The sequence below is a fragment of the Pezoporus wallicus genome, unplaced genomic scaffold (assembly GCF_028554395.1).
Source record: "Pezoporus wallicus isolate ANWC-B61680 ecotype Strahan unplaced genomic scaffold, APGP_CSIRO_Pwel_v1 contig_229, whole genome shotgun sequence".
NCBI classification, from domain to species: Eukaryota; Metazoa; Chordata; class Aves; order Psittaciformes; family Psittacidae; genus Pezoporus; species Pezoporus wallicus.
The window spans coordinates 2,722,245-2,742,902 of NW_026638360.1; the positions used below are offsets into that span (position 1 = coordinate 2,722,245).

General features: G+C 49.1%; 1 protein-coding gene across 4 annotated transcripts in view; it reads right to left on the reverse strand.

Moving 5' to 3' along the window:
* Positions 1 to 20,658, reverse strand: part of IGSF3 (immunoglobulin superfamily member 3) — a 154,149-nt gene that overhangs the window by 20,858 nt on the left and 112,633 nt on the right. For 3 of the 4 annotated variants that reach the window (XM_057410503.1, XM_057410504.1, XM_057410502.1), the window contains 4 exons: positions 10,760 to 11,170; positions 9,612 to 10,001; positions 7,540 to 7,941; positions 3,534 to 3,938 (listed from right to left, as the gene is read on the reverse strand). In XM_057410503.1, coding sequence (XP_057266486.1) covers positions 3,534 to 3,938; positions 7,540 to 7,941; positions 9,612 to 10,001; positions 10,760 to 11,170 — 1,608 coding nt within the window. The remainder of the gene's footprint in view (positions 1 to 3,533; positions 3,939 to 7,539; positions 7,942 to 9,611; positions 10,002 to 10,759; positions 11,171 to 20,658) is intronic. The other variant, XM_057410505.1, reaches the window with a different exon arrangement.

The window sequence follows — 20,658 nt, forward strand, 5'->3', positions numbered from 1 at the left end:
GCCCAGACTGCAGCAGAGTCCCCATCATGTCTTCTGCCCTTGCCTGAGTCCTGCAGACCACATAGATGCACATCACCCCCAGACAGCGCCTCCTGTCTCAGCCGCTCCATCCTTGGAAGGAAGGACAATCGAAGGAACAGCCAGAACAGAGCCTGCCACAGGTGATCTAGCCTGTCTGGTCCACAGCCCTGACTGACAGACCCTACACCAGCCTGGATTTGTGCCCCAGCCTACAGAAGTTAAAACCCAGCTCTCACCCTACAGCAGTGAGGTCCCTCTCCCTGCAAGGCACACATGAGCTATCTGGGACTGGGTGCCCCTACCTGTGCACAAACCTCCCTCTACTTTGCAACCCAGGCTGCGCGGGCTTACATGACATCAGGGAGCAAGCCATGAAAGGGAGCTTCGGATCCTTCTGCTACTGCTGGTGAACTTTTACTCAACAGCAAGTGATGAACAACGTGCCCTCATGATATTAAAATTCTCCATAAGCTCTCACACATAGAGCCAGCACCTTTTATAGGTCCTCACACTGCCAGTCCTTCTAACAGCTTCATGCCAGGAAGGTCACATTCAAGGGCCAAATCTGACTCCAGATGCCATGCAGGACACTTGTGCCATCCCATCTACAGACCTTGTATTCAGAACTGGGTTAATGCTGCTGTTGTCTGCCTTATTCACTCCTTCCTTCAGGAGCTATGTTTTTCATTTTTCAAATACTGCTCATTTCTTTCTGGGAATAGGACAGGACTGGAGTGTTTCAAGCTTCTGATGTTTCCTCAACATTATCTGTTGGCCATGAGAAAGCCATAGGTGCAGCCACATTAATAAATGCAATTAAAGACCAGCGCTGCCACCTCTGCAGTTACCACTCAGCAAGGATGACATCTACAAATACTACCCACTGCAAGACTGCCAAGGAGAGAGGGTCTGAGCACTGAAACAGCAAACCGATACACCAGGAGAAGCTTCAGCACCCTGTCCCTTGAGGATGTGAGATTTCACAGAGCAAAGAGATTAATGAAGCAATCAGGCAGCCACTATTTTACCTTTCTCACCTGAACACACTTTACAGGCTGACATATATCGATTGCCACATCTGCACCTGGAATCTGTCAAATAGAAAGGTCATTCTGACAAAGAGGGAGCAGGGGTTGAAAAGAAAACTAAAATCCCAACATTCACTTACAACCTGGAAACACACACTGGCTCAATTTACCAAAACACCTCTGTACAAACCTTCTTTACAGTGTGCATTAGTGGACTGGTATCAGAGATAGCTCATCCCAAACTCACTGGCATATGGGACAAGGCAGGAATCCATAGGCAGTGGCAAGGAAAAGAAGAAAGCCAGGACTAAGATACCTGATAGTAAACCGAAGTTATCTCAGATTAAGGTGACTACAGAGACAGAGAATTAGAGTGGCAGCACTTTCAAGTATTCAACAGTTCAGGGGTCTTGACTGACCCTTTTTGTAGAAGCCCTGGATATTAATCTAAAAACCAGCACCTGCTTCATCAGCACAGGTCTCACTGCAGGGTCTCTAGGACATTCATTCAGAGGTGTCCAAGGTGCTTTTCACATTATGCTGGATCTTCACTGGAGGTTATTCAGCCAAAGATCCAGCAAAGAAATGATATGACCCTCTGCAGTCTGCAAAACCAGAGAGAACTACAACAGTTGTTGGTACGAATGCTGGCATTGCACTCGTGGAGAACATCAATGTCAGTTCTCAGAGGCTGCCTGAGATATGGAAACAGAACAGTGGGAGTGCAACCATGCTGCCAGAGACACTCTTAGGTCAACTTATCTTCCATCCCTCCTTGTGAACCATAAAACCACAAACATTAAAGGCTCACTGGACTGACAGCTAAGATTTGTGTAGCAGTAGTTTGTTGAACAGCAGGGAGATAGAGAAAGGTAAAAACCATGGAGACCTAGATAATTTGTTCAGTTAAAGTGTCATTTGATGGTTACTACTCTGGTAGAGACAAACTGGCTGCAAGACCATGGTTTATGTGTCCTTTAAATGTCCCCCTCACCACCATGAGCTGTGACACAGAGGCTCTCTTCTGGAAGCTGTTAACAAGGATTTCTCCTTCTCTCTCTGCCTCAGACACATATGCATGCACAAAGATGTGCAATGAAAAAGCGGATCAGTCCAGGGACCACAGCCAGTCAGTGCTATTTCCTAGGGGAATAAGCTGAAATAATGAACATCACTAACCTGACCTTGCGAGCAATAAAACTTGTATTACAAGGCAGGATAATCAAGATAAATGGAGGACATTAACCTGGAGATGAGATCAAGGAAGGAAAGAGGGGAAAAAAGATGATGGAGAGCTCATGAGGTGCTTGGAGCTCACAGCATCTCCTGACTTTTTGAAAGACATGCTCAGGATCAGGGAAGGTGAAGAGTTTGAAAAGGGCCACTGAGAGGGAAAACACAAAGCTCAAGCCAGAATACAGACCCTAGGAAGGAGTCCCTCTACACAGGAACATGAAAGGAGGACTACCGTGCTTCAAGGACCTGAGCCAGGTCTTGAAGGTGTTAAAAGTCTCACTCCAAACATCAACTCCAGCTGTTAGGCCAAGACAGCAGTAAACTGTTCAGCTCAGTGATGGCCCAGAGCTCCCCTGACCACATATCTTTGCAGCTTCCATGGACACTAGAAGGCACGACCATAATATTAGTGACAATGCCTACAGAAGGCACCTAACTGTCTCCACTGCCTGTATAGAGAGCACCTAGCAGGTGTATAAGCACCTAGCAGGTTACCTGACTCTCCCTGCCAAGCCATGTGTCTCTTACCTAGCCATTGTAAACTCTGTGTGGGCAACCACAGACTTGGTGACTGGGAAGAGTTCAGTTTCTGGTGGAGATGAAAGTCAGGCTCTTTGATCACTAGCTGCTTTTGAAGATGCCTCTAGCAAAGTGAGAGATGCAGCAAGTTCCTAGGCAAGAGCTGCAGCACCTCACCTATGGTGCATGCACACACGCAGGCTTTGGTGGGAGCATGCCTCTCTTCTTTCAGCCCATTTGCCCCGTCCCTTGCCCTCTTCCCCAGGTTAGTCAGCTCTGATGAATGGAGGTGACAATCTGAAAGCCACCTCCATTTCACAAGAACAGCTGAAGGACTGAACTGAGCTTCAGTCATAGAATCACAGAATCGTAGAATGGTTTCGGCTGGAAAGGACCTTAAGATCATCTAGTTCCAACCCCACTGGCCATGGGCATGGACACCTCACACTAGACCATGTTGCCCAAGGCTCTGTCCAACCTCGGTGTGAACACTGCTTCCCAGAAGGAAAGCCCATGAACAGTACACAAGGAGTAAAGAGAGGACCCAGCTCCCCAGAGGTGGAAAACGGAGCTCCAAAATATCCACAGCTGAAGAGCTGAGCAGTCCTACCCGAGCCATATACCAGTGTGAGATGTCAATCACAGCCACGAGAGCAGTTCTCACTCCAGAAAGACTACCACAGCACTAGCACATACCCCCAGCCCCTCTCATGCGCTTTTGCCACTCACCTGGCCGTAGGACTCTGATTTCCAGCAGGTTGGAGGTTCTGTCCGCCAGCCGCGTCCAGCTGCTGTTGTAGTTCTTCCTCCAGAGCTCAGCCACACACTGGTACTTGCCGGCTTCTGTGTCGCTCGCCCTGCTGATGCTCAAGCGCACGTTGTTGCTGGACTCGGCCTTCTCAATGGCAGTGCGGGTCCGGAAACCAATGGACCCATCACCCCACTGGACCCCGCCGTCACGCGTGAAGGTGACCAGGTCATGAAACTCGGTGCTGCCTGCAGGCTGGAAACGCCACATCACCGACACTGGTACCCACGACGGGTAGTGGGGCTTGATGATGCACTGGAGGTCGAAAGACTCATTGTAGGTCACACCAGGGGTGCGGGAGATGGCTGTGACAGCAAAGCCAGCCTCTGCAGAAAGAGAGAAGGGCTTTGAGACACCTGCCTAGCTAGGCCCTGCTGTTAGCATGCAAAAGCTATAGTGTGGTCATCCAGTTGTGGGCCTGGAATAATCAGTCACTTGCGTTGTGCTGGCTTCTTATTTGCAATTGCAAAGTGAGCACAAAAAGCAGTGGCAAAACCACACTTAAATGCCTGCTGCATAGTGACAACTGCCTGCATGAGCACTGGCTACAGCGGCAGCAGTATCGTCCCTGATTTCCACCCAGGGGAGTAGATACCCTGAGACCCAGAGGTGAGCACCAGCCTCTGCAGGCTGCCAAGCCCCATACAGAAACACAGCAACGCAGTGGCACCAGGGAGCAGCACCAGGCAGAGCAGCTACCCAGCACCAGTCTGACAGCTGGCAGACCCCACGATTCACACCCACCTTTCAGGCAGGGGATCTCCACCTTGTCGTCCTGTCCCCACCCTGCCCAGGTCTATACTTGGCTGCTGCAGGTAACAGTGAGGAAAGCAAGGAGCAGCCTTCTTTCATGCTCTGGAGTGGTGTCAGTGGTTACAAAACCCAGAGACGAAGGCAACTAAAAGAGAAGCTGATTGCTCCTGTTCTTCACACAGCATAGCTTTTGTCTCTTCCAGATCACAGCTCCAGGACTGCTTTATGCAGTTATCCTCACGTCTACCACTCTGCAAGCTGATCAATACATTTTGACTTGTCTACCCTCAGCAGTTTGTTTGTTTAAGGGAGTTTAAAACTAGCAGTCTGTTAGTAACTTGAAGATAACATATTCCCAGTTGAGTGGCTTACATTTTGGGTCAGAGTGCTTCCATTGCTTATTTGTTCCTAGCTGCAGAGAGCAGTATTTTCTTCTCTTCCTATAACTTCAGTCTGGTCAGCAGATTTAGAAGGGACCTTGTTTTCTACCAGCAGTATCTCCAAGAAGTGCTCCCTTTCTGGAAGGCTCTGTGGGGCACACTGGCTGGCAGCTCTTCTTCCTTCCCCTGACCGTCCCAGCTACTGGTACTGGGGGAGACCCCAGTCAGTGTGCAGCAGAAACAGGAAGATGTGGATAAGCATGGAGCTTCAGCCTGCCACTGGCTTGACATTGCAGCTTGAGAGGTGAGCTAGGAACTCACTGCAACCCTCAGAATTGCAGCCATGGGCTGCACTGGCCACAGCATGAACACCACTGTATCTGCACGCTTCTTGCAAGTGCTTCTGCAGTCCTATGGCACCACCGTGACAGAGCTCCAGGATGTGCGACTACTGAGAAAACAGGTCAGTCTTTGGGATTAAAGCAACATGTTCAGTGATTACCCAGGGGAGGAAAGCAAGACCTCAGGCTGTGTCCTCTCAGGACTGCTGAATCTCATCCCCATGTAACCCTTACCTTCACACCCTGCAGCAGCCCTCCAGCCCTGGCAAGCATGTTACTGGGCCTACCTCAGAGTGCCAACACACTGGCGATGACCCTAGAAAGCCAACTTCATTTCACCAAGACCAGCTGATATTGTAATGTTTAATCTCCAGTTGGCCTGGGCAAGGAAGCTTGATGAAGGGAGTTGACTGCCGTGTGAAAGCCAGGTATATTTTCCAGGTCTTCAACTCAACCAACATGCTCATGGCACTTAGGGCTAACACAAAGGTCCTTCTTCCTTTGGACTTGGTAAAAAAGGAGAGAAGCCGTGCACAGAAGCGGGCAGATTTTCTGCAAGACCTCACTGCAAAAACACAGCAGCTTGCCCCTGCTTCTCCCCACCTGCCTACACCTTCCCATGCCAGCCAGGGACTGAAGTCCCTACTGGGCACTCCAGATCCTTAGTTCAGGGACATCTGGTCTCTTCCAACACCACATCCCTTTTCTGGCTACCAAGACACCCTGTAGATAGATTTATGGGTCTTAACATTTATGGGGGGAACATCATCTGTGCTGGTTCAGCTAAAGAGTTTCTTATCCTTGCAGACTGGCAAACGATTAGACCTTAACTTGAAATGTGAGTGTCACTAAATTTACTACATTTTTTTTTACTAGCAATTTCTATAGCCATAAACCTTTCTTGCTACTTCTTAGCACCTTCCATTCGAGTTTTTCAGGATACTTCAAAAACATTACGATGAGCAAAAAATACCAGATTCAGCAGTAACAAAACAATATTCAGTATTTTCTCCACTAAATTTTCATGATCTACTTCAGCTTTGCTAGTTACAAGAAGAGGACCTAGGAATTTCTTAGGACTTGACTTTATGTGCCCAACAGCCAGCAATTTCTCTGTGAGAAGGAGCAAAGGAGGACAGGCAACTACCTTTCCAACACATGTTCTGGAACTGCAGGGCAATTCCGAGTATCTTATATTTTAACAAGAGTAAAAGTGACACATTTTAAAACCACAACACTTAATTTCATCACTTCTGCAAATGGCAGAATAAAGAAAAGGGCTGATATGTTGACTTACAGCAGGCCAAATGCTGCTGACCTCATGAGGAAGATGCCATTAAAACAAGATGGGAATCTGCCTTTAGTTCTATATGAACTAACATCCCTACCTGCTTTTGGGAATTATATAGCAAAGATTTCTAGCTGCAGACAGAACAGCCTCTGCAAGAAGGTCAAAAGTCAAGGGCAGGAAAGGAGGAAAAAGCAAGATTTTGATCAGAGTAAGATACAACTTTGAAGTCTGGTCTTTCACACATCTTGCCAAAGCTTAAGATTAATACTATAGAGAACAGCAAAAAAACCCAACAACCCAAAATTCCTATCTCGACCTTTCAATAGAGCTCCCTGATTGTTTATAGCCCTGCTATTCTGCAAATCCGCGGCCTCATACAAGTCATCCCTTCTTCAGCCTCCTGCAGAGCACTTTGGGGACCAGTCCTGAACTTAACATAGCAAGGCCTGAGCAGGACCAAAGTAATTCACAATCCATCCAAAATCCCTAATGCCCTATCTGCCCTCTCCTAAACCAATGTGGTCACACTGTGTTTGAAATGGAGGAGCCCTTTTGCAGAGCAGAGTACTAGCTGCAATGATTCCAGGTCCTAGTTCAGCTTGGTCATGGACAACGTTATGGTTCCAGGCCAGCAGCTCAGGGCCTCCTTACAGAGGAAGTGAGGACAATTCCTGGCCCATGCCTTCATCAGACTTCTGATGCTGTCAGAGATGTTCATCATTTCTGGTGTCTGGACAGTTGCTGCAGCTTTCTGCTCTCCTGGTCTGGTTAGTAGAGATAAGGTTTACCCAGGGCATGTAGGAGGCTTTGATGCCCACAGGCTGCCGACGTAGCACCACCACTGCACTGCCCACAGCTTGGCTTCAGTATTGTGGGGATAGCAGCCTCTCTCCTTGGAAGGACACTGGAAGCACTGCCCCTGTCCTTAGCCATCCCTGGCTTTGCTCCTGCCACAGCCACCCCTTAGACTTTGTCCCCAGATGCAACAGAGCATGCAGGCATTTTGCACCAACCTACTGGGAGCTGCTGGGTACCTCCATTGTGCTGGCAAGCAAAGGGCACAGTGCTGAGAGCAGCCCCAGTTGTTCACAGGTGACCTCCTGGGGGGTACTGGGCACACAGGGAGCAAGGCCCCATGGTCCCCCACGCCTCAAGTACTCACCCAGAGCAGTGATGGACACCGGGGTGCCTGTGTGCCGCTCCCCAACCATCTGCCACTCCCCATCCAGTGTCCGTGTCCACTCCGCCACCCGGCACTCATAGTGGCCCTCGTCTGCCTTGACGCTGTTGAAGATCTCCAGGGTGAAGGAGCCAGGCCGGACCTGCTCCACTTGGATGCCCCCATAGCTGCTGCGCTCGGTGTACAAGGGGCCTGGCTGCAGCGTGCCCTCCCGATCCAGACGCACAATTTCACTGCGCCGGTTCAGCTTGTCCACCAGGTGCCAGGCAACAGACAGGCGGCTTTGGGGCCCAAAGCCCGAGCGCACATTGCAGCCAAAGCGCAGGCTCTCCCCCTCCAAGACATTGCTGGCGTTGTTGATAATCTCCAAGGAGATGCTGGTCTCTAAGGGGAGAAATGCATATACACAGGGGAGATGATACACACTCGCCACTTCTTGGTCTGCAAGAAGGACGCTGCTAGCCAGAGAGGCTTTCTACCAGGTGCAGGAAACTGCCCATGGATTTGGGTCCAGGCATGCCTTAACCTCATGCGTGACCACATCCAAAACCAGCTTGTGGGCAGCGAGCTGCTCCTGGTGACTGGCATACTCAAAGCAGGTGTAGGTCAAAATCGGGAGAAATCTCTCTGCCTATGGTTCATGAGACATTGATGCGTCTTCTGGTCGCAGATTCAGGATGGAATCTCAGCAGAACTTGGAATGTGTGTTGCTACAACATGTAGCGCATGGAAATGGCTCTGCCAAAAAAAGCTTCCAGCTCCCTGGGCTTTTCAGTTCACATCACCATGATCACCATCTTGCCATGTCCATTCCTACAACCCTTTCTGGGAGAAGCTCTCCCTAACTCCCATCGCTAGTGACACTAGAGGTAGCTATCAATGTCTGGTAACATCAAAAAACCCTCATATCCTGAGCTTCCCAAAATGTAAGGCTTTATGTCTGTTTTTTCAGAGACACTGAGTGTTGGTTACTCCTGCTGTCTCCGGTCAGAGCTATGGACACGTAGCACCCATGAAAAATCATCACATTTGTTCCTAGAGCTGGTGATTAATCAAATGGCAAGAATGAAATCTGTCTGAAAAGTGGCTGTGCCTAGAACTATTAAATTTTAGACATCTGTCCAGTGTAAGATTTCCAGCTACAGTAATTTTCAAAGCCAAACAAATGAGACCAAATACTGGTAGGAGAGAAAAGAAATAGAATTTCTTTCAGAAAAATAAGGAGGGGAAAAAAAGCTAGAGGAAAGGTTTGCATTTCCCTTGAAACCTAAGAGATAGCAGATAAACACTGCACAAAATCCTCTTGCAGTTACCCTCTGCTTGGTCAAACCCCACTGCAAGGGCAGCCTCAGCAACATGTGCATGGTTCATTGTGCCACAGCTACCCGAGTTTCAGAGAGCAAAACAAGGAATCAATCAGTGGACCCTCTCCTCTTACCCTGTTATTTTTGTATTCATCCTGTTGGTCTGACAAATACAAAAGACATTCAGGCAAGCCTCTGGTAGGGCTGTTTTCACGAGGGTTGGCAGACACACAGTGACCTCAACAGAGCTCCATGCTGAAGAGCAGACCAGGGCTGAAGATCACATGAACCCTGGTTTCTCCCAGTACAGTTGCCTTGCAAGACAGTTGAAGAACAGCCACTGCACAGCCTGCAGGAACCTAGCAGCTCTTAGGATAAACCAAAGCCAAGCTGGTCTCCCCATAATGCCTGCAGAGTATTTCAGAGCACCCAGCTCTGCAGAGCAAGCAAAGGAGAGAGTGTGAGGAGCAAGTCAGAGGCTGTCACACATTCTTTCAACTCAAGGAAGTCATTACCAAGGTGGGGGCATGCTTCACCACCTACAAACCCAACACATATCCCTCCTTCTCTATCATGCCCTTACCATCAAAAAATGAAGTATCTTGCCAGTTGGGATTCCAAGCCTCAATAGCATGCAAACTCTTATCCTCCCTCTTCCCCACCGCCGAAGTTTCGGCACATCACAACTTCACCACATAGCTGCTCAGTAGAGCAATGGCCCCAGGAGGGCATGGGAAAGTCTCTACTTACTGAGCGGCAGGACAGTGATGGGGATGTTCTTTGGCCGCTTGCTCTCCTTGTCAATGAAATCCCCCGTGACAGTCTTCTCCCGCTCGGTGACCCGGCAGTTGTACTTGCCACTGTCCTCAAGGCGGAGGCGGTAGATCTTCAGCACAAAAACACTGTCACTTTCTTTGGCTACCTTGAGCTGGCCCAGGGCCTCGCGCTGGGCAAACTCATTGTTGAGCACCGGCACAGCGTTGGGTCCCAGGCTGGCAATGAGGGAGCTGTTGAAAGCCCAGGAGATGGAGAAGTAGCGGTCAGGGACATTCTGAGCCTCCAGGATGCACCGAAACTCCACCGGCTCACCCACAATGTATGTCCGCTTCTCTGTTTCCAGCCGGACACTGAACTCCTTATCTGGGAGAGACAAACCAACATCGAAAGCATGGAAAAGACCATCAAGCCCAAAAGTCAGCATGGAAAGCCCATCAAGACAGCCAGCACACCTCTGCAAAGTATTTACAACTTGCTCCTCCCTGCTTGGTCAACATCCCTTCGACATGCACATCTGCACGTGAACGGGTTAGGGGCTTGCTTTCGTTGTGGGATCCCAGGCTGGCCATGCTGTAGGAAAGGCAGCTTGCTGCCATAAGCTGCAAGGCTTCCCTAATCATAACCCTTTCCTCCAGACTTTATTCCTGGGAGCAGCTCTGCTGCAACATCAGAATCCAGTGGTGCTGTAGGATGTGACCTGGAGCCTAGTCCTGTTCAGACCCTGCTTGGCCCAGGGTCAAGAGTCAAGGCCTTTGGGGATATCAGAGAGGAAGAAAGAGCTCAGCTGGGTCTTTAGATCCTTAGAAGGAACCTGTGCTGTGGCCTGGGAGAAGGATTTTGACTTGCAAAAAGACCTTGTGCAATACAGAAACACTTGCTCGAAGATTTAGTTTTATTTTCTGCTGCATCATTCTTTCCTCCCCACTTACCAAAACTCTCACTGCCTGTGCTAGAACCAAGTGCTTAAGATCTGTTTTAGCTCCTGTGTCAGCCCCAGCTCAGTGACCACATCAGGAGACAAAGCCTGCCACCCAATTCCCAGCCACCTAACAAGGCACAGCCCCATTTTCCAACTCCTCCCACCACCCAGTTGAGCGAGAACAGGCAGAGAAGACACTGACCGGTGGCTTGCACAGTGACGATGGCACCCTGGGAACGCTTGCGGGTCATGGCATACCAAGCCTTGTCAGGGTCCTGGATCCACTCTGCTGCCTCGCAGTAAAACTCGCCCTGATCCGAAGGATGGAGGTTGTAGATAGTGAGCTTTGAGGTGGTCTCCCCAACTTTGTCCAAGCGAATGTCCCCTGTAGCATGCCGCTGGGCATAGGCACTGCCAGCCCGCAGGACAAAGTCACGGCTGAGGGAGATGACCTCAACAGGCACCTCGCTGCCCCGCTGCCGGTACCAGGCAATGGAGACATGGCTGTGCTGGGCTGTGCTCTTAGACACCTCACACTTCAGCTCCAGGGAGTCGTGCTCCACTTTGTTCAGCGTCTGTGGGACCGCTGTGACTCGCAGTGAGTCGGGAATCACTGCAGCAAAGGGGGATAGGGAAACAGCACGGGAGTTAGTGATACTAAAATGCTGAGTCTAAAGCCCAGAGAGCTGGGAGAGAGGTTTCTTTTTACAGTTGTAATTAATTGTTAAGCATTGGCAAAGGCCTGTTAGCTCACATCTAGCCCTCCAAAAGAGGAGAATCATTCCCCAAACCTTTGGATGGGAAAGACCATGACCTGCAGCACATACTCCAGTGCTGTGCTTAAATTCCTCATCAGTGGCCCCAGTAACTGCACAGGGTTTTCCATCACGCTGCAGAGCAGCACAGCTTAATACTTTCCATCAAGGCATTTCATAATGGGCAACTTCCCCTTCATTGTGTGCCCCCAGCATACTTCATGACCCCTCTCCCGCCCACATCCTTCAGCCAGTCCTTAGCCCTGGCATGGTCTTCACACCTCAGTCACTAGTGGGTACAAGCTAAACATAGTTCCTTTAATCTTCCTTCATAAAAGAGTCAGGAGATTTAATTCCCCTCTCCTTTGTTTATATCATTTCATGTTTTAACGATCCCCTCAGGCCAAACAAAGGGGTTTGAACATTTGGAAGAAAGTGTCTCCTCTGAGGGCAGTAATGCACTAATTGCAGCCTGCCCAGTGCCTGCTCAGGACAGACATGTCAAGGCAATAAAACTGCTGGCTACTTTTCCAATTGATTAACCAGAGGGAAGGAAGTACAGCCGCTAAAATCAGGATAAAAAAGAACACTGCAGCCCCACAACCTTGCATGATTTTACCAAGCACCTTAATTTTAGCATGAGGTTCTACCAGCAGAAGATAGACTTTCTTAAAAAGAAGCCTTTCTGACTTTGTTGTCTCAAGAAACATCACATGGAAGGAAGAATGCAAACCTTCTCCCCAGTTCTGCAGACAAGGCAGTGTTAGAAAGCCTTTTAATGCCCACAGTTTCGCTGCATACCAGTGAAATATAATCAACCTATCTCAGTTCAGTTTCATTGACAGCACTGGAAGGTTTGATGAAATTAGGTAAGCTGCTGAAAGCTGCATCTATTTCATTCAAGCACAGCTACAGAAAGCAATGAGCTGCAGTGAAGACAACTGCTATGATTGTTTATGGCAGAAAAATCATAACCAGAAGAGAAGAAAGAAAAAACCCATGAGATGATATAAATGAGAGGGAAATCTTCCCAAGACCAGCCCGGATGGGAGCATTTTCTTTTACCACGTGTTCAGTACCCAGGGAATTTACTGCCCGTGACAGGGGAAGTACCTTGTAAGGTCACTGACATTGCAGGCCACTGCTTGTGCCCTGTAACTATGTCTCATCCTCTATCTTTTCCTCTCATCTTCCTTGCTGGAGCTCCTGTCCTCTGCTCACCAGCAATAACCTGTGGCAGACCATGAAAAGGATTCTGCCTCTCAATGCCCCTTCCCCTTCCCTCTGATTCCCAAACCAGTGGTGACAGCAGCATCTAACCTTGCTGGTTTATACCGCCTGCACGATAACATTTGAATTTCTCATTTCAGACCTTCCTGAATAATTTCCAGAGCCACGCAGATTTTTCTTTGCCCTCCAGCCACAGGCTCTTGTAACTTTTCTTACTTTATTTAAATAAATTAACCCTGATCATCACGTTGCTGGAGTTACTTTCCTGCTGAGCTGCTTCAAAGGCAGAGCTCCCTGCTACACCAGCCTCTGCACAACAGCTTATGAGGTGAAAGTGGGTATCAGTGAAGAAAGCATGCTTACTCTCCTTCCCCCAGTTTGAGAGCTCTGCACACTCCATTGGTTGGCTGTGTGCTCCCACAGCTCAGTAGCATGGCTGCTCTCTGTCTAAGCATAAGGCAGAGAGTGAATTGCTGCTTACCTCCAAGAGCCTGCCTGGCTCTGCGGGACAAACAAGGTCATGCTTGAGAAAGAGGCAGACACTTGGCTTGCCAGATGTGGAGCTGCCCTCTCCCTAGGAGGAACACCAGGAAGCTTGTCCAAAGGCTGGGCCTCAATCAAACACTTGCCTTGCCATTCCCCAAGGAGGTTGGAGGCTGGCACGGACACCATTTCAACAGCTAGAAGCATTACTTTGTGTTTCCAGGTCAGAATCTGGCTGGAGGGTTAGCGTCTTTTACACCACATGGGCAAGCTACTGCAAAATGCATTCCTGGAGGAAAATCAGTAGGTGGTGGTGTGCTGTTAAAGGCTCTAACTTAACTGTGGTAACACCTGACACGCTGTGCTACATTCCTCCTGCTCTGTTGGTTAAAAAAGCCAACCAGGATCCTCCCAGTTAGAAGAATCAGCAAGACCTTTTAGGTTGCATGCAGCCTTGAGGCTGTTGTCTTACATCAGCATTACACAGACATACACCTGGTTGTTCTCACCTTCTCAACCAGGAGGACTAGAGACCCACTCGCTAAATGAGGGCCCAGTTTCCAAAGGATTAGACATCAAGGACAGGCAAGAGCCCAGAGCTGGCCAGGCCAGTGGTAAGGCTCTGTACTTTGCACCACTGCTCTCATGCTTGGCCAACAATGCACAAACAACTGTTTCAGTTACACTGCAAGATGCACATTGGGTACCAGATTTGGGAGGGGGGAAGTGGGTAGGAGAAAGGGGAAAATACTGTTCTCAAGAGGCAGCCAAACATGGTAACAGGTCACAGCTCATTACAGAAACCCAATGAGCACATCCTTCTGAGTGCTGTGGAGTGCTGGGGACTGTTGCAGCAAGGCTGCAGGTCTGCTGGGGCTTACACACCGCCACAGGGCACAGACCAGGCTGGCCTGTGCCAACAGGAGGGCTACAGGCATGGCTTAGCCCATCAGGCTAGATCAGGACTGGAAGACACACAGAGAAATGCAAGCAGAAAATGCTGTGAAGGTGTTTGCCAATCCCCTTGTGCTCGACACCGCTCATGGGGAGGTGGATTATCAGAAGTTCCTCCCAAGCCAGTTGCCCTACTGGGGCTTCAAAGACATCAGTTTGTGTATCGGGACATGAGTAACTCTTTACATAGTGTCCACCCAGGAGCCTTGGCTCCGCTGCCAGACATCACACTGCCAAGCTGTCCCCAAGCATCCTGCAGCCGCCTGCAGCAGGATGCACCAGGATTTCTTGGGCACTCTGCAAGCAGAGCTCTACTTGAAAGCAAGGGTAAGCTTACATGACAGTCGTCACTGTAAGAAGGGTAGCAAGGCCATACCTGAATCAGAGCCAAGAGGGGTGCTGCAGGACATGTCCTCTTGTCTGCTCTTTCTTACCCAGCTGCTGGGTTTTTCCCCTCTTTTCAACATTTCCTACTAGGTCCCAAAGCCCCAGGTTCCTGCAGAAGGCACTGGGACAGGTCCTCACTGGTGAGTAGGCTGCTAAGCAGAGGGTGCTCCCAACCCCACCACGTTTTGAAATCTCCTGAAATATTGACTGTAAATATTGCCACTAGAGGGTGTCAGGGACCCAGCTAGGGAGAGTCCCGGGTACCTGCTGTTGGGAAAAGGACAAGGAAGGAGCCTGGAGATGCTCCCTCCCTTACCAGGGTGATGCCCACGGGCATTCCTTCTCAGGAAGCCTGCACAGCCAGCTCCGGTCAAACCCACCTCAGTAACATGCAATCAATGAGCACCTGGTGAATTAAGTAGGGCTAACTCTAGGACAAGGAACTGCCTTACAGTCTCCCAGAAAAAAAGCAGGGAGCAGACTGGAGTTCCCAGGTCTCGACTCGGTGCATGCCTCAACATTCTTCTGAGCCCCAGGATCACCTCTGTTTCCAGCAGCTCCCAGTGCCATGCTGAATTATGCCCATGTAGACAAAGAGGTCTCCCTTCTCTGCAGGCTGGTTCTAGTTAATCCTTGGGTATCCAAAACCCCCAATAACCTCCAAGAGGAAAGCTTTTATGTGCCGGATACAAACCAGAGAGCTATCAATACTTCATCTACTCCCAAGCAAGGCAGCATGAGGTGCCGTTTCCTTGTTAAGTGATGCAGAAGGAGCATCTGGCTGGCAGCCAGAGGCTCCCTAGCTTGAGCTGGTAAAACAACACTGTGAAAAATCACTTAACAACAGAGTACCCTTACACTTGGAGGCTCTTCAGGAGTAAAACAACGGACACAGGCTACCCAGCATCATTTCTGGGCTGCTGCCTCTTCTTCCCTTGGATTTTGTTATAGCTTTTACCCACTGATACACTTTAGAGGCACCCTATGGTGTTACCCTGTCTCCCCAACTGCCCACTTCATACTGCCTGCAGAGAGCTAAGCTTGCCAAATGTCAAGTGTGAACTATTTAGGAAGAACAAATAAGTGTAGCATGCAAATCCTGGGGAGCTGCTTCTGGCTGAGAAATACCACTCTGGATTTTGCAGGGAATTAGTGCAAGAGTTATGTTTCCATCTGCCCTGTGACATCTTGCTGCCCCACAGGGATCCCAGTTCAGCACCATGAATCTCCTCCCCCAACCCCTCTGGTCGTGCATGCAAGACAGAAACAAGCTGCTCAAGAGTGTTTAACCGCAGTGTCAGTGCCACCAGTCCAGAGGTGAGCACTGGCAAGCACTGAAAAACACCATGGGAGGCAAAGCAGGTTGGAGCACAAGGACGGAAGGGACCTGGACCCTCCCACCCACTGCAAGCTCTCAGGGAGCCATGCTCCTTATATCCCTCCCACACACCACTACTGACTTCTATTCCTTACAGGATCCAAATACGCGTGCATGCATGTGACAGGAGGAAGGTGGTGGCGATAAGTCAGGGAAGATACCTAGATTAGCAATGTAATCCTCCCAAACCCTCGTGCCTGGCAATTAGCTGTACATGATGATGCATACCTGCTGCAGCACATCAGACACTGTGACTTCTTGACGACCAAAAGTCTGCATAATGACTTTGGTGAGGAGGAAAACACATAATGTGCTATGCTGCAAAACTGATAAAGACCCTCAAATGTCACCTTTGCAGGGGGACAAAACTGAGCAGACCATGCCGCTGGTAGCATCCTTTGCTTGCCTTATTTTTAAGTCCCAGCTAGAGAATTGCAGGTGGTCTGAAGCAGGCAGATGAAAGCTTTGATCCTGTTGTTGCTGCTTGTGTTTCCGCCACTGCCTGAAGTCCCGCCTGAGACCAGAATATGAGGATGCAAATCTTTAGTGCGACTGGGGGTGTGGGGTCTCTGTGCAAAATTCCCTCTTCTCTTTCTTACCTGCCAACACATACCACAGGGAAAACACAAGGGAAGTGCTAATAATCTGGTTGGTTTGGGGGTTACTTTCCTTCGGTAAAGCCCACCTGCACTGAGAAATAAGGATGGTTTTTAAAAGCACAGTTTGTTACTGATTCAGCTGCTGGCAGAAGGCAAGAAGGGAGCCAAAGACTTAAGCAAGGAGGCACGGCAGTTGTTTCACAGCAGCAGTAATAAATCCTCCAATTACAATAGTATCCTTGTTGGTACATTAACTACTGGCTGGAATGATTACGCCATTAGAAATGCATCTCCCAAAGCAACAGGGTGAGTTCAAGCAGCCAGTGAGAAAGGGCACAAGAAAAAACAAAACTAACTCATGTAGAAAAAAAACGGAAAAGATAAAGAGACAAAAGATGCAAAACTTGGAAATCAGGCCATCTTCCCAACTCAGGGCCTGAACTTCTGATTGCTTGCTGCAGGCTCCCTTGGTCATGCTCCCAGCCCGCCCCACATGCCCAGTCAATGCCGTTCCTATGCTCCTTCCCTTTCAGAGGATCCCACTGCACAGCCTGCTCCTGCTCCACAGTGCATCTTGGAAGGGGGGCTTCCTAGTCAAAGCTGCACACCTAAGCCACATGGGACCTGCTAGGCAAATGGTGCGATCACAAGCCAGAATGCCTGCCCCAGGCACATGGGGCAGCAATGCTCTCCAGCAGCCTACCAAGACTGATACAGACCCACAGGGGTTGGCAGCAGGCATCCCATGCCCCACCAGCAACCCTTTCCCTCTGTGTCCAGGCTGAAGGGGAACAGACATGCTCAGCCCCAGCTCTGGCTTGTCCTTGATGGAACCAGGGGAACTACAACTTTCTCAACTGCTCACGAATGCTTCAGCTCCAGGAGAAAGGACATTCACGCTTCTTTTCCCCCTGGGCTTTATTCTGGACCTCCAGCCCTGCCAGCACAGTGCTGTTCAGAGATGCTTCTTCAAAAATTCTGGTCCCTGACTGCTTTGCGGGCAGTGTACTTGGTGCTGGGTGCACATTCATACCTGCTGCCCCTGTTTTGTTGTTCCCCATTGCCCCTCTGTCCTCAGCTAAAGCAGCTTCAGGGAGCAGGGGAAAGCAGGCATCTGCTAACAAGCTCCTTCTCCTCTCTCCACCTCTCCGCTCACCCTGTCCCAAAGAACTCCAAGGAACATCTGGTCATTAGGACAGCTAATTTAGATGGAGAAGTTCAAGTGACCTCATTAAAAGGAAAAAAGAAAAAAAAAAGAGGAGAAACCAGAGAGGGGTGGTGACAGGACAAGGCAGTGCCCAGCTGTAAGAGTCAGCGTCTGCTCATCAAGCAAAAATTAGCTGGAGCATTGGTAGAACGAACCCTGACAACAGGGGCAGAGATGCTGGGGATGCATTGGTGCCTGAAGAGCACAGTGACCGGGGTGCATGGTGGGGCAGGGAACAGGCTTCACATCTGCATCTATCTCCCAGCCACGGCAGGGAGGAAAAACTTTCCTCCCTTGCACATGCACACGTTTTCTGCTGTTCTGCTCTTCGAGGCAGATGCTCTCTGTAAGGAGAAGTCTGCAAACCAGCCTGCAAGTAAAAAAAGGCATGAGGTAGTGGCAGAGATGACGTCCAAAGAGACAGGCGTTTTCCCTTCCCTGTAGTGGAGAAACTCATGCTTCATGACAGCCTGCTCTGCTATTCAAGCCCTGACAAAACATGGCTCCTGGTGGGTTGTGCGCCTGCAGCACACCCCATTCAGCAGGCTGGCAGTCCAGGGCAGACCCAGGTGAGATTCAGGCACACTGTGGCACTGCCCTGCTCCTGCAGCTTCGCTGAGGATGTCACTCATACCCTAGCCCACTCTGGCATGTCCCCAACAGAGGTGGAAACATCTGAAACAGAGCCCAGGGGAGACACCAGGGAGGGCAGCAGTGGGCTGCAGACCCCCATGCACCACACCAACTGCTCAACTCTGGAGGCAATAAGTTCCGGCAGCAAGCCAAGGTGAGTCAGCTCACAAATCCTTCCTTCTCTATCTCCCTCCCTCTTCTACAATCTCACCTTTGTGAGGATTTAGCTCTCCCACTGATCCCAAGCAGCACTAGAGAGCTACTGCAGCTTAAGGCAAGCCTAAACCAGTGAAAACATGAGGGTAGAGCACATCAGCAGGCACCTCTTCCAGAGAGTTAAGCTGATGCATTTTACTTAACAGCACTTGTGAGCTAAGAGCAGGGACATGGGTATTTGCTGTGGCTTAAACCAGCATAGGGCAACCTGCTAAGCCACAGCTTCCTGGAGCCTGCAGGACAGGGACAGGAAGCAAAAAAAACTACCCTAGCAAACACAGAGCCAAGGAGCTGATGCAGCCTGGGCTCTTCTGAAGCTGTGCATCCAACACTGTCTTAATGTTTTACGCCTCTGAAGCTGAAGTTAATAAATTCCAGAAATGGGAAGCTTAAAAAATCTCTTTTTTTTTTGCAATTTTTTTACAAGCCTTCTTTCATTCCACCTAGCACAGTGAGCAGGCAGGCATTAACAGGGAGGGTCATGTAGTACCATTACAAAACAACGCATCTCAGGCCATATTCCCCTGGACTACAATTATGTTCATGGTGCTTTATAGTCAGGTGTGTCGCCCTTCTCAAAAATCAGTTTTCAAGGAGGATTCTCATCTACTTCAGCTATATAAGTAAGACCAGGAGCAACACTTGAGATAACAGTGCAAGAGCTGCTTTCAGAGATTAGTGCCCTAGCTTCTAGAGCTCAGCAGAGATCACACAGGAGGTCAAGGCATGCATGTGAGAGCTGTTTTTCCTTCATTTATGCAATAATGACGGGTTTAGGACCTAGCAAATGCCTTTCGTTCATCTGCTTTTGGGGACCTGACCTGTCCCTAGAGCTGCAAAGCCCAGGACTAGAGCTTCCAACAGCCCCTTTGAACCAGTCACTCCTTAAGCTTAGCAGCTATGATTTATTTTTGCCTCTGACACAGCCCAAGACACACTTGGGAAATAATTTTTGTCAGCAGCAGTATTTGAACTAAAGTCTAAAGACCCACAAACTGAGAATCCGAGTCCATCCCCTTCAAAACCCATCTTCCTGCTGAACACACAAGAATGGAACATTTCAGCCCTCAGAAGCAAAGCACTGAAGGAAGCACAGAAATTAGGTTTTACTCTCTATTACAGCCCAAACTTCTGTTCAGGCCATGTCTGAGTCTTAAGGTAATATGGGAAGACAAAGTGAAAATGCTGATGCATAGACAGGGAAGGAGATCAGAATCACATCTTCTTCAGATGCAGATTACTGACATGGGGTGGATAATAAGTAGATGAGAAAAAGGTCTGAAATCTAAGAACAAAAAATCCCCCATACAAACTAGGACAGTTGAAATCTTTTCTTTCGCAAACAGTCCTGTTTAAAGCATGGGAATTGCTCATAACATATACAAACATACATCTTCACTAGACAACAAGCACCTACTGAGCCAAGAAGTCAGCATGATGAGCAGGGATTTCTGGGAGCTGGAATGAAAAATGTTAATTCTTTTGGTATTTCCAAGCTACTTTCCTCCAACAAGGTTTTGGCAGCTCAGAACTGTTACTCTGAAGCTGGCACTCTTGTGATGAATGAAAGGCAAGCTCTGGCTCTTGCAGGATGGAGTCCAAGTTCTCCAACCATGAGGGCCACCTGCTCTTCTCCTGCTCTAGAGACTATGGATAGCAGAATTAAGACAAATAATGCAAATTCAGTCAAACAGCTGACAGACTTCTACCATCTGATCAAGGTATCAGAGAGAAAACCAGGAACAGACACTTTTGCAAATCTGTTTTCCTGATGAGTTTTTTATCCTACTGTACTTCTACAATTTTGTCTCTTGTGTAGGTAGGTATGGCCATCTGTCCTCTTTCAGCTCTTCATACTCCAAGCTTCCTTCTGTTCAGATGGCGGGGATTTTGGGGATAAGAAGGGAGGAGAAATGCTGTGCTTGGAAGAGCTTTTGAGACAGTGCAAATAGGTGTTCTCTTGCTCCAGTGTAGCCATCTGCTAGCTTGGAAAAGCTAGTTTGGCACACACAAACATGCAGTTGACTTTCTGCATGAGAGTGGCTGGCATCTTTCTATGGAAATCTTTTAATAAATGTATTTATCTTTATATTAATTGATCTGGGCATTTTAAAGCACACAGTACCCTTCCTTTCCTCCCTTTCTCCCAATCCACCTCTCTGGTTATCAGCCCAATGACAGAATGCCACCATCAAGTTGCTCTCACTGGAAAAGGGCACTTTCTGCAAGGCTTGAGCAGCATGCACATGCACAACTAAA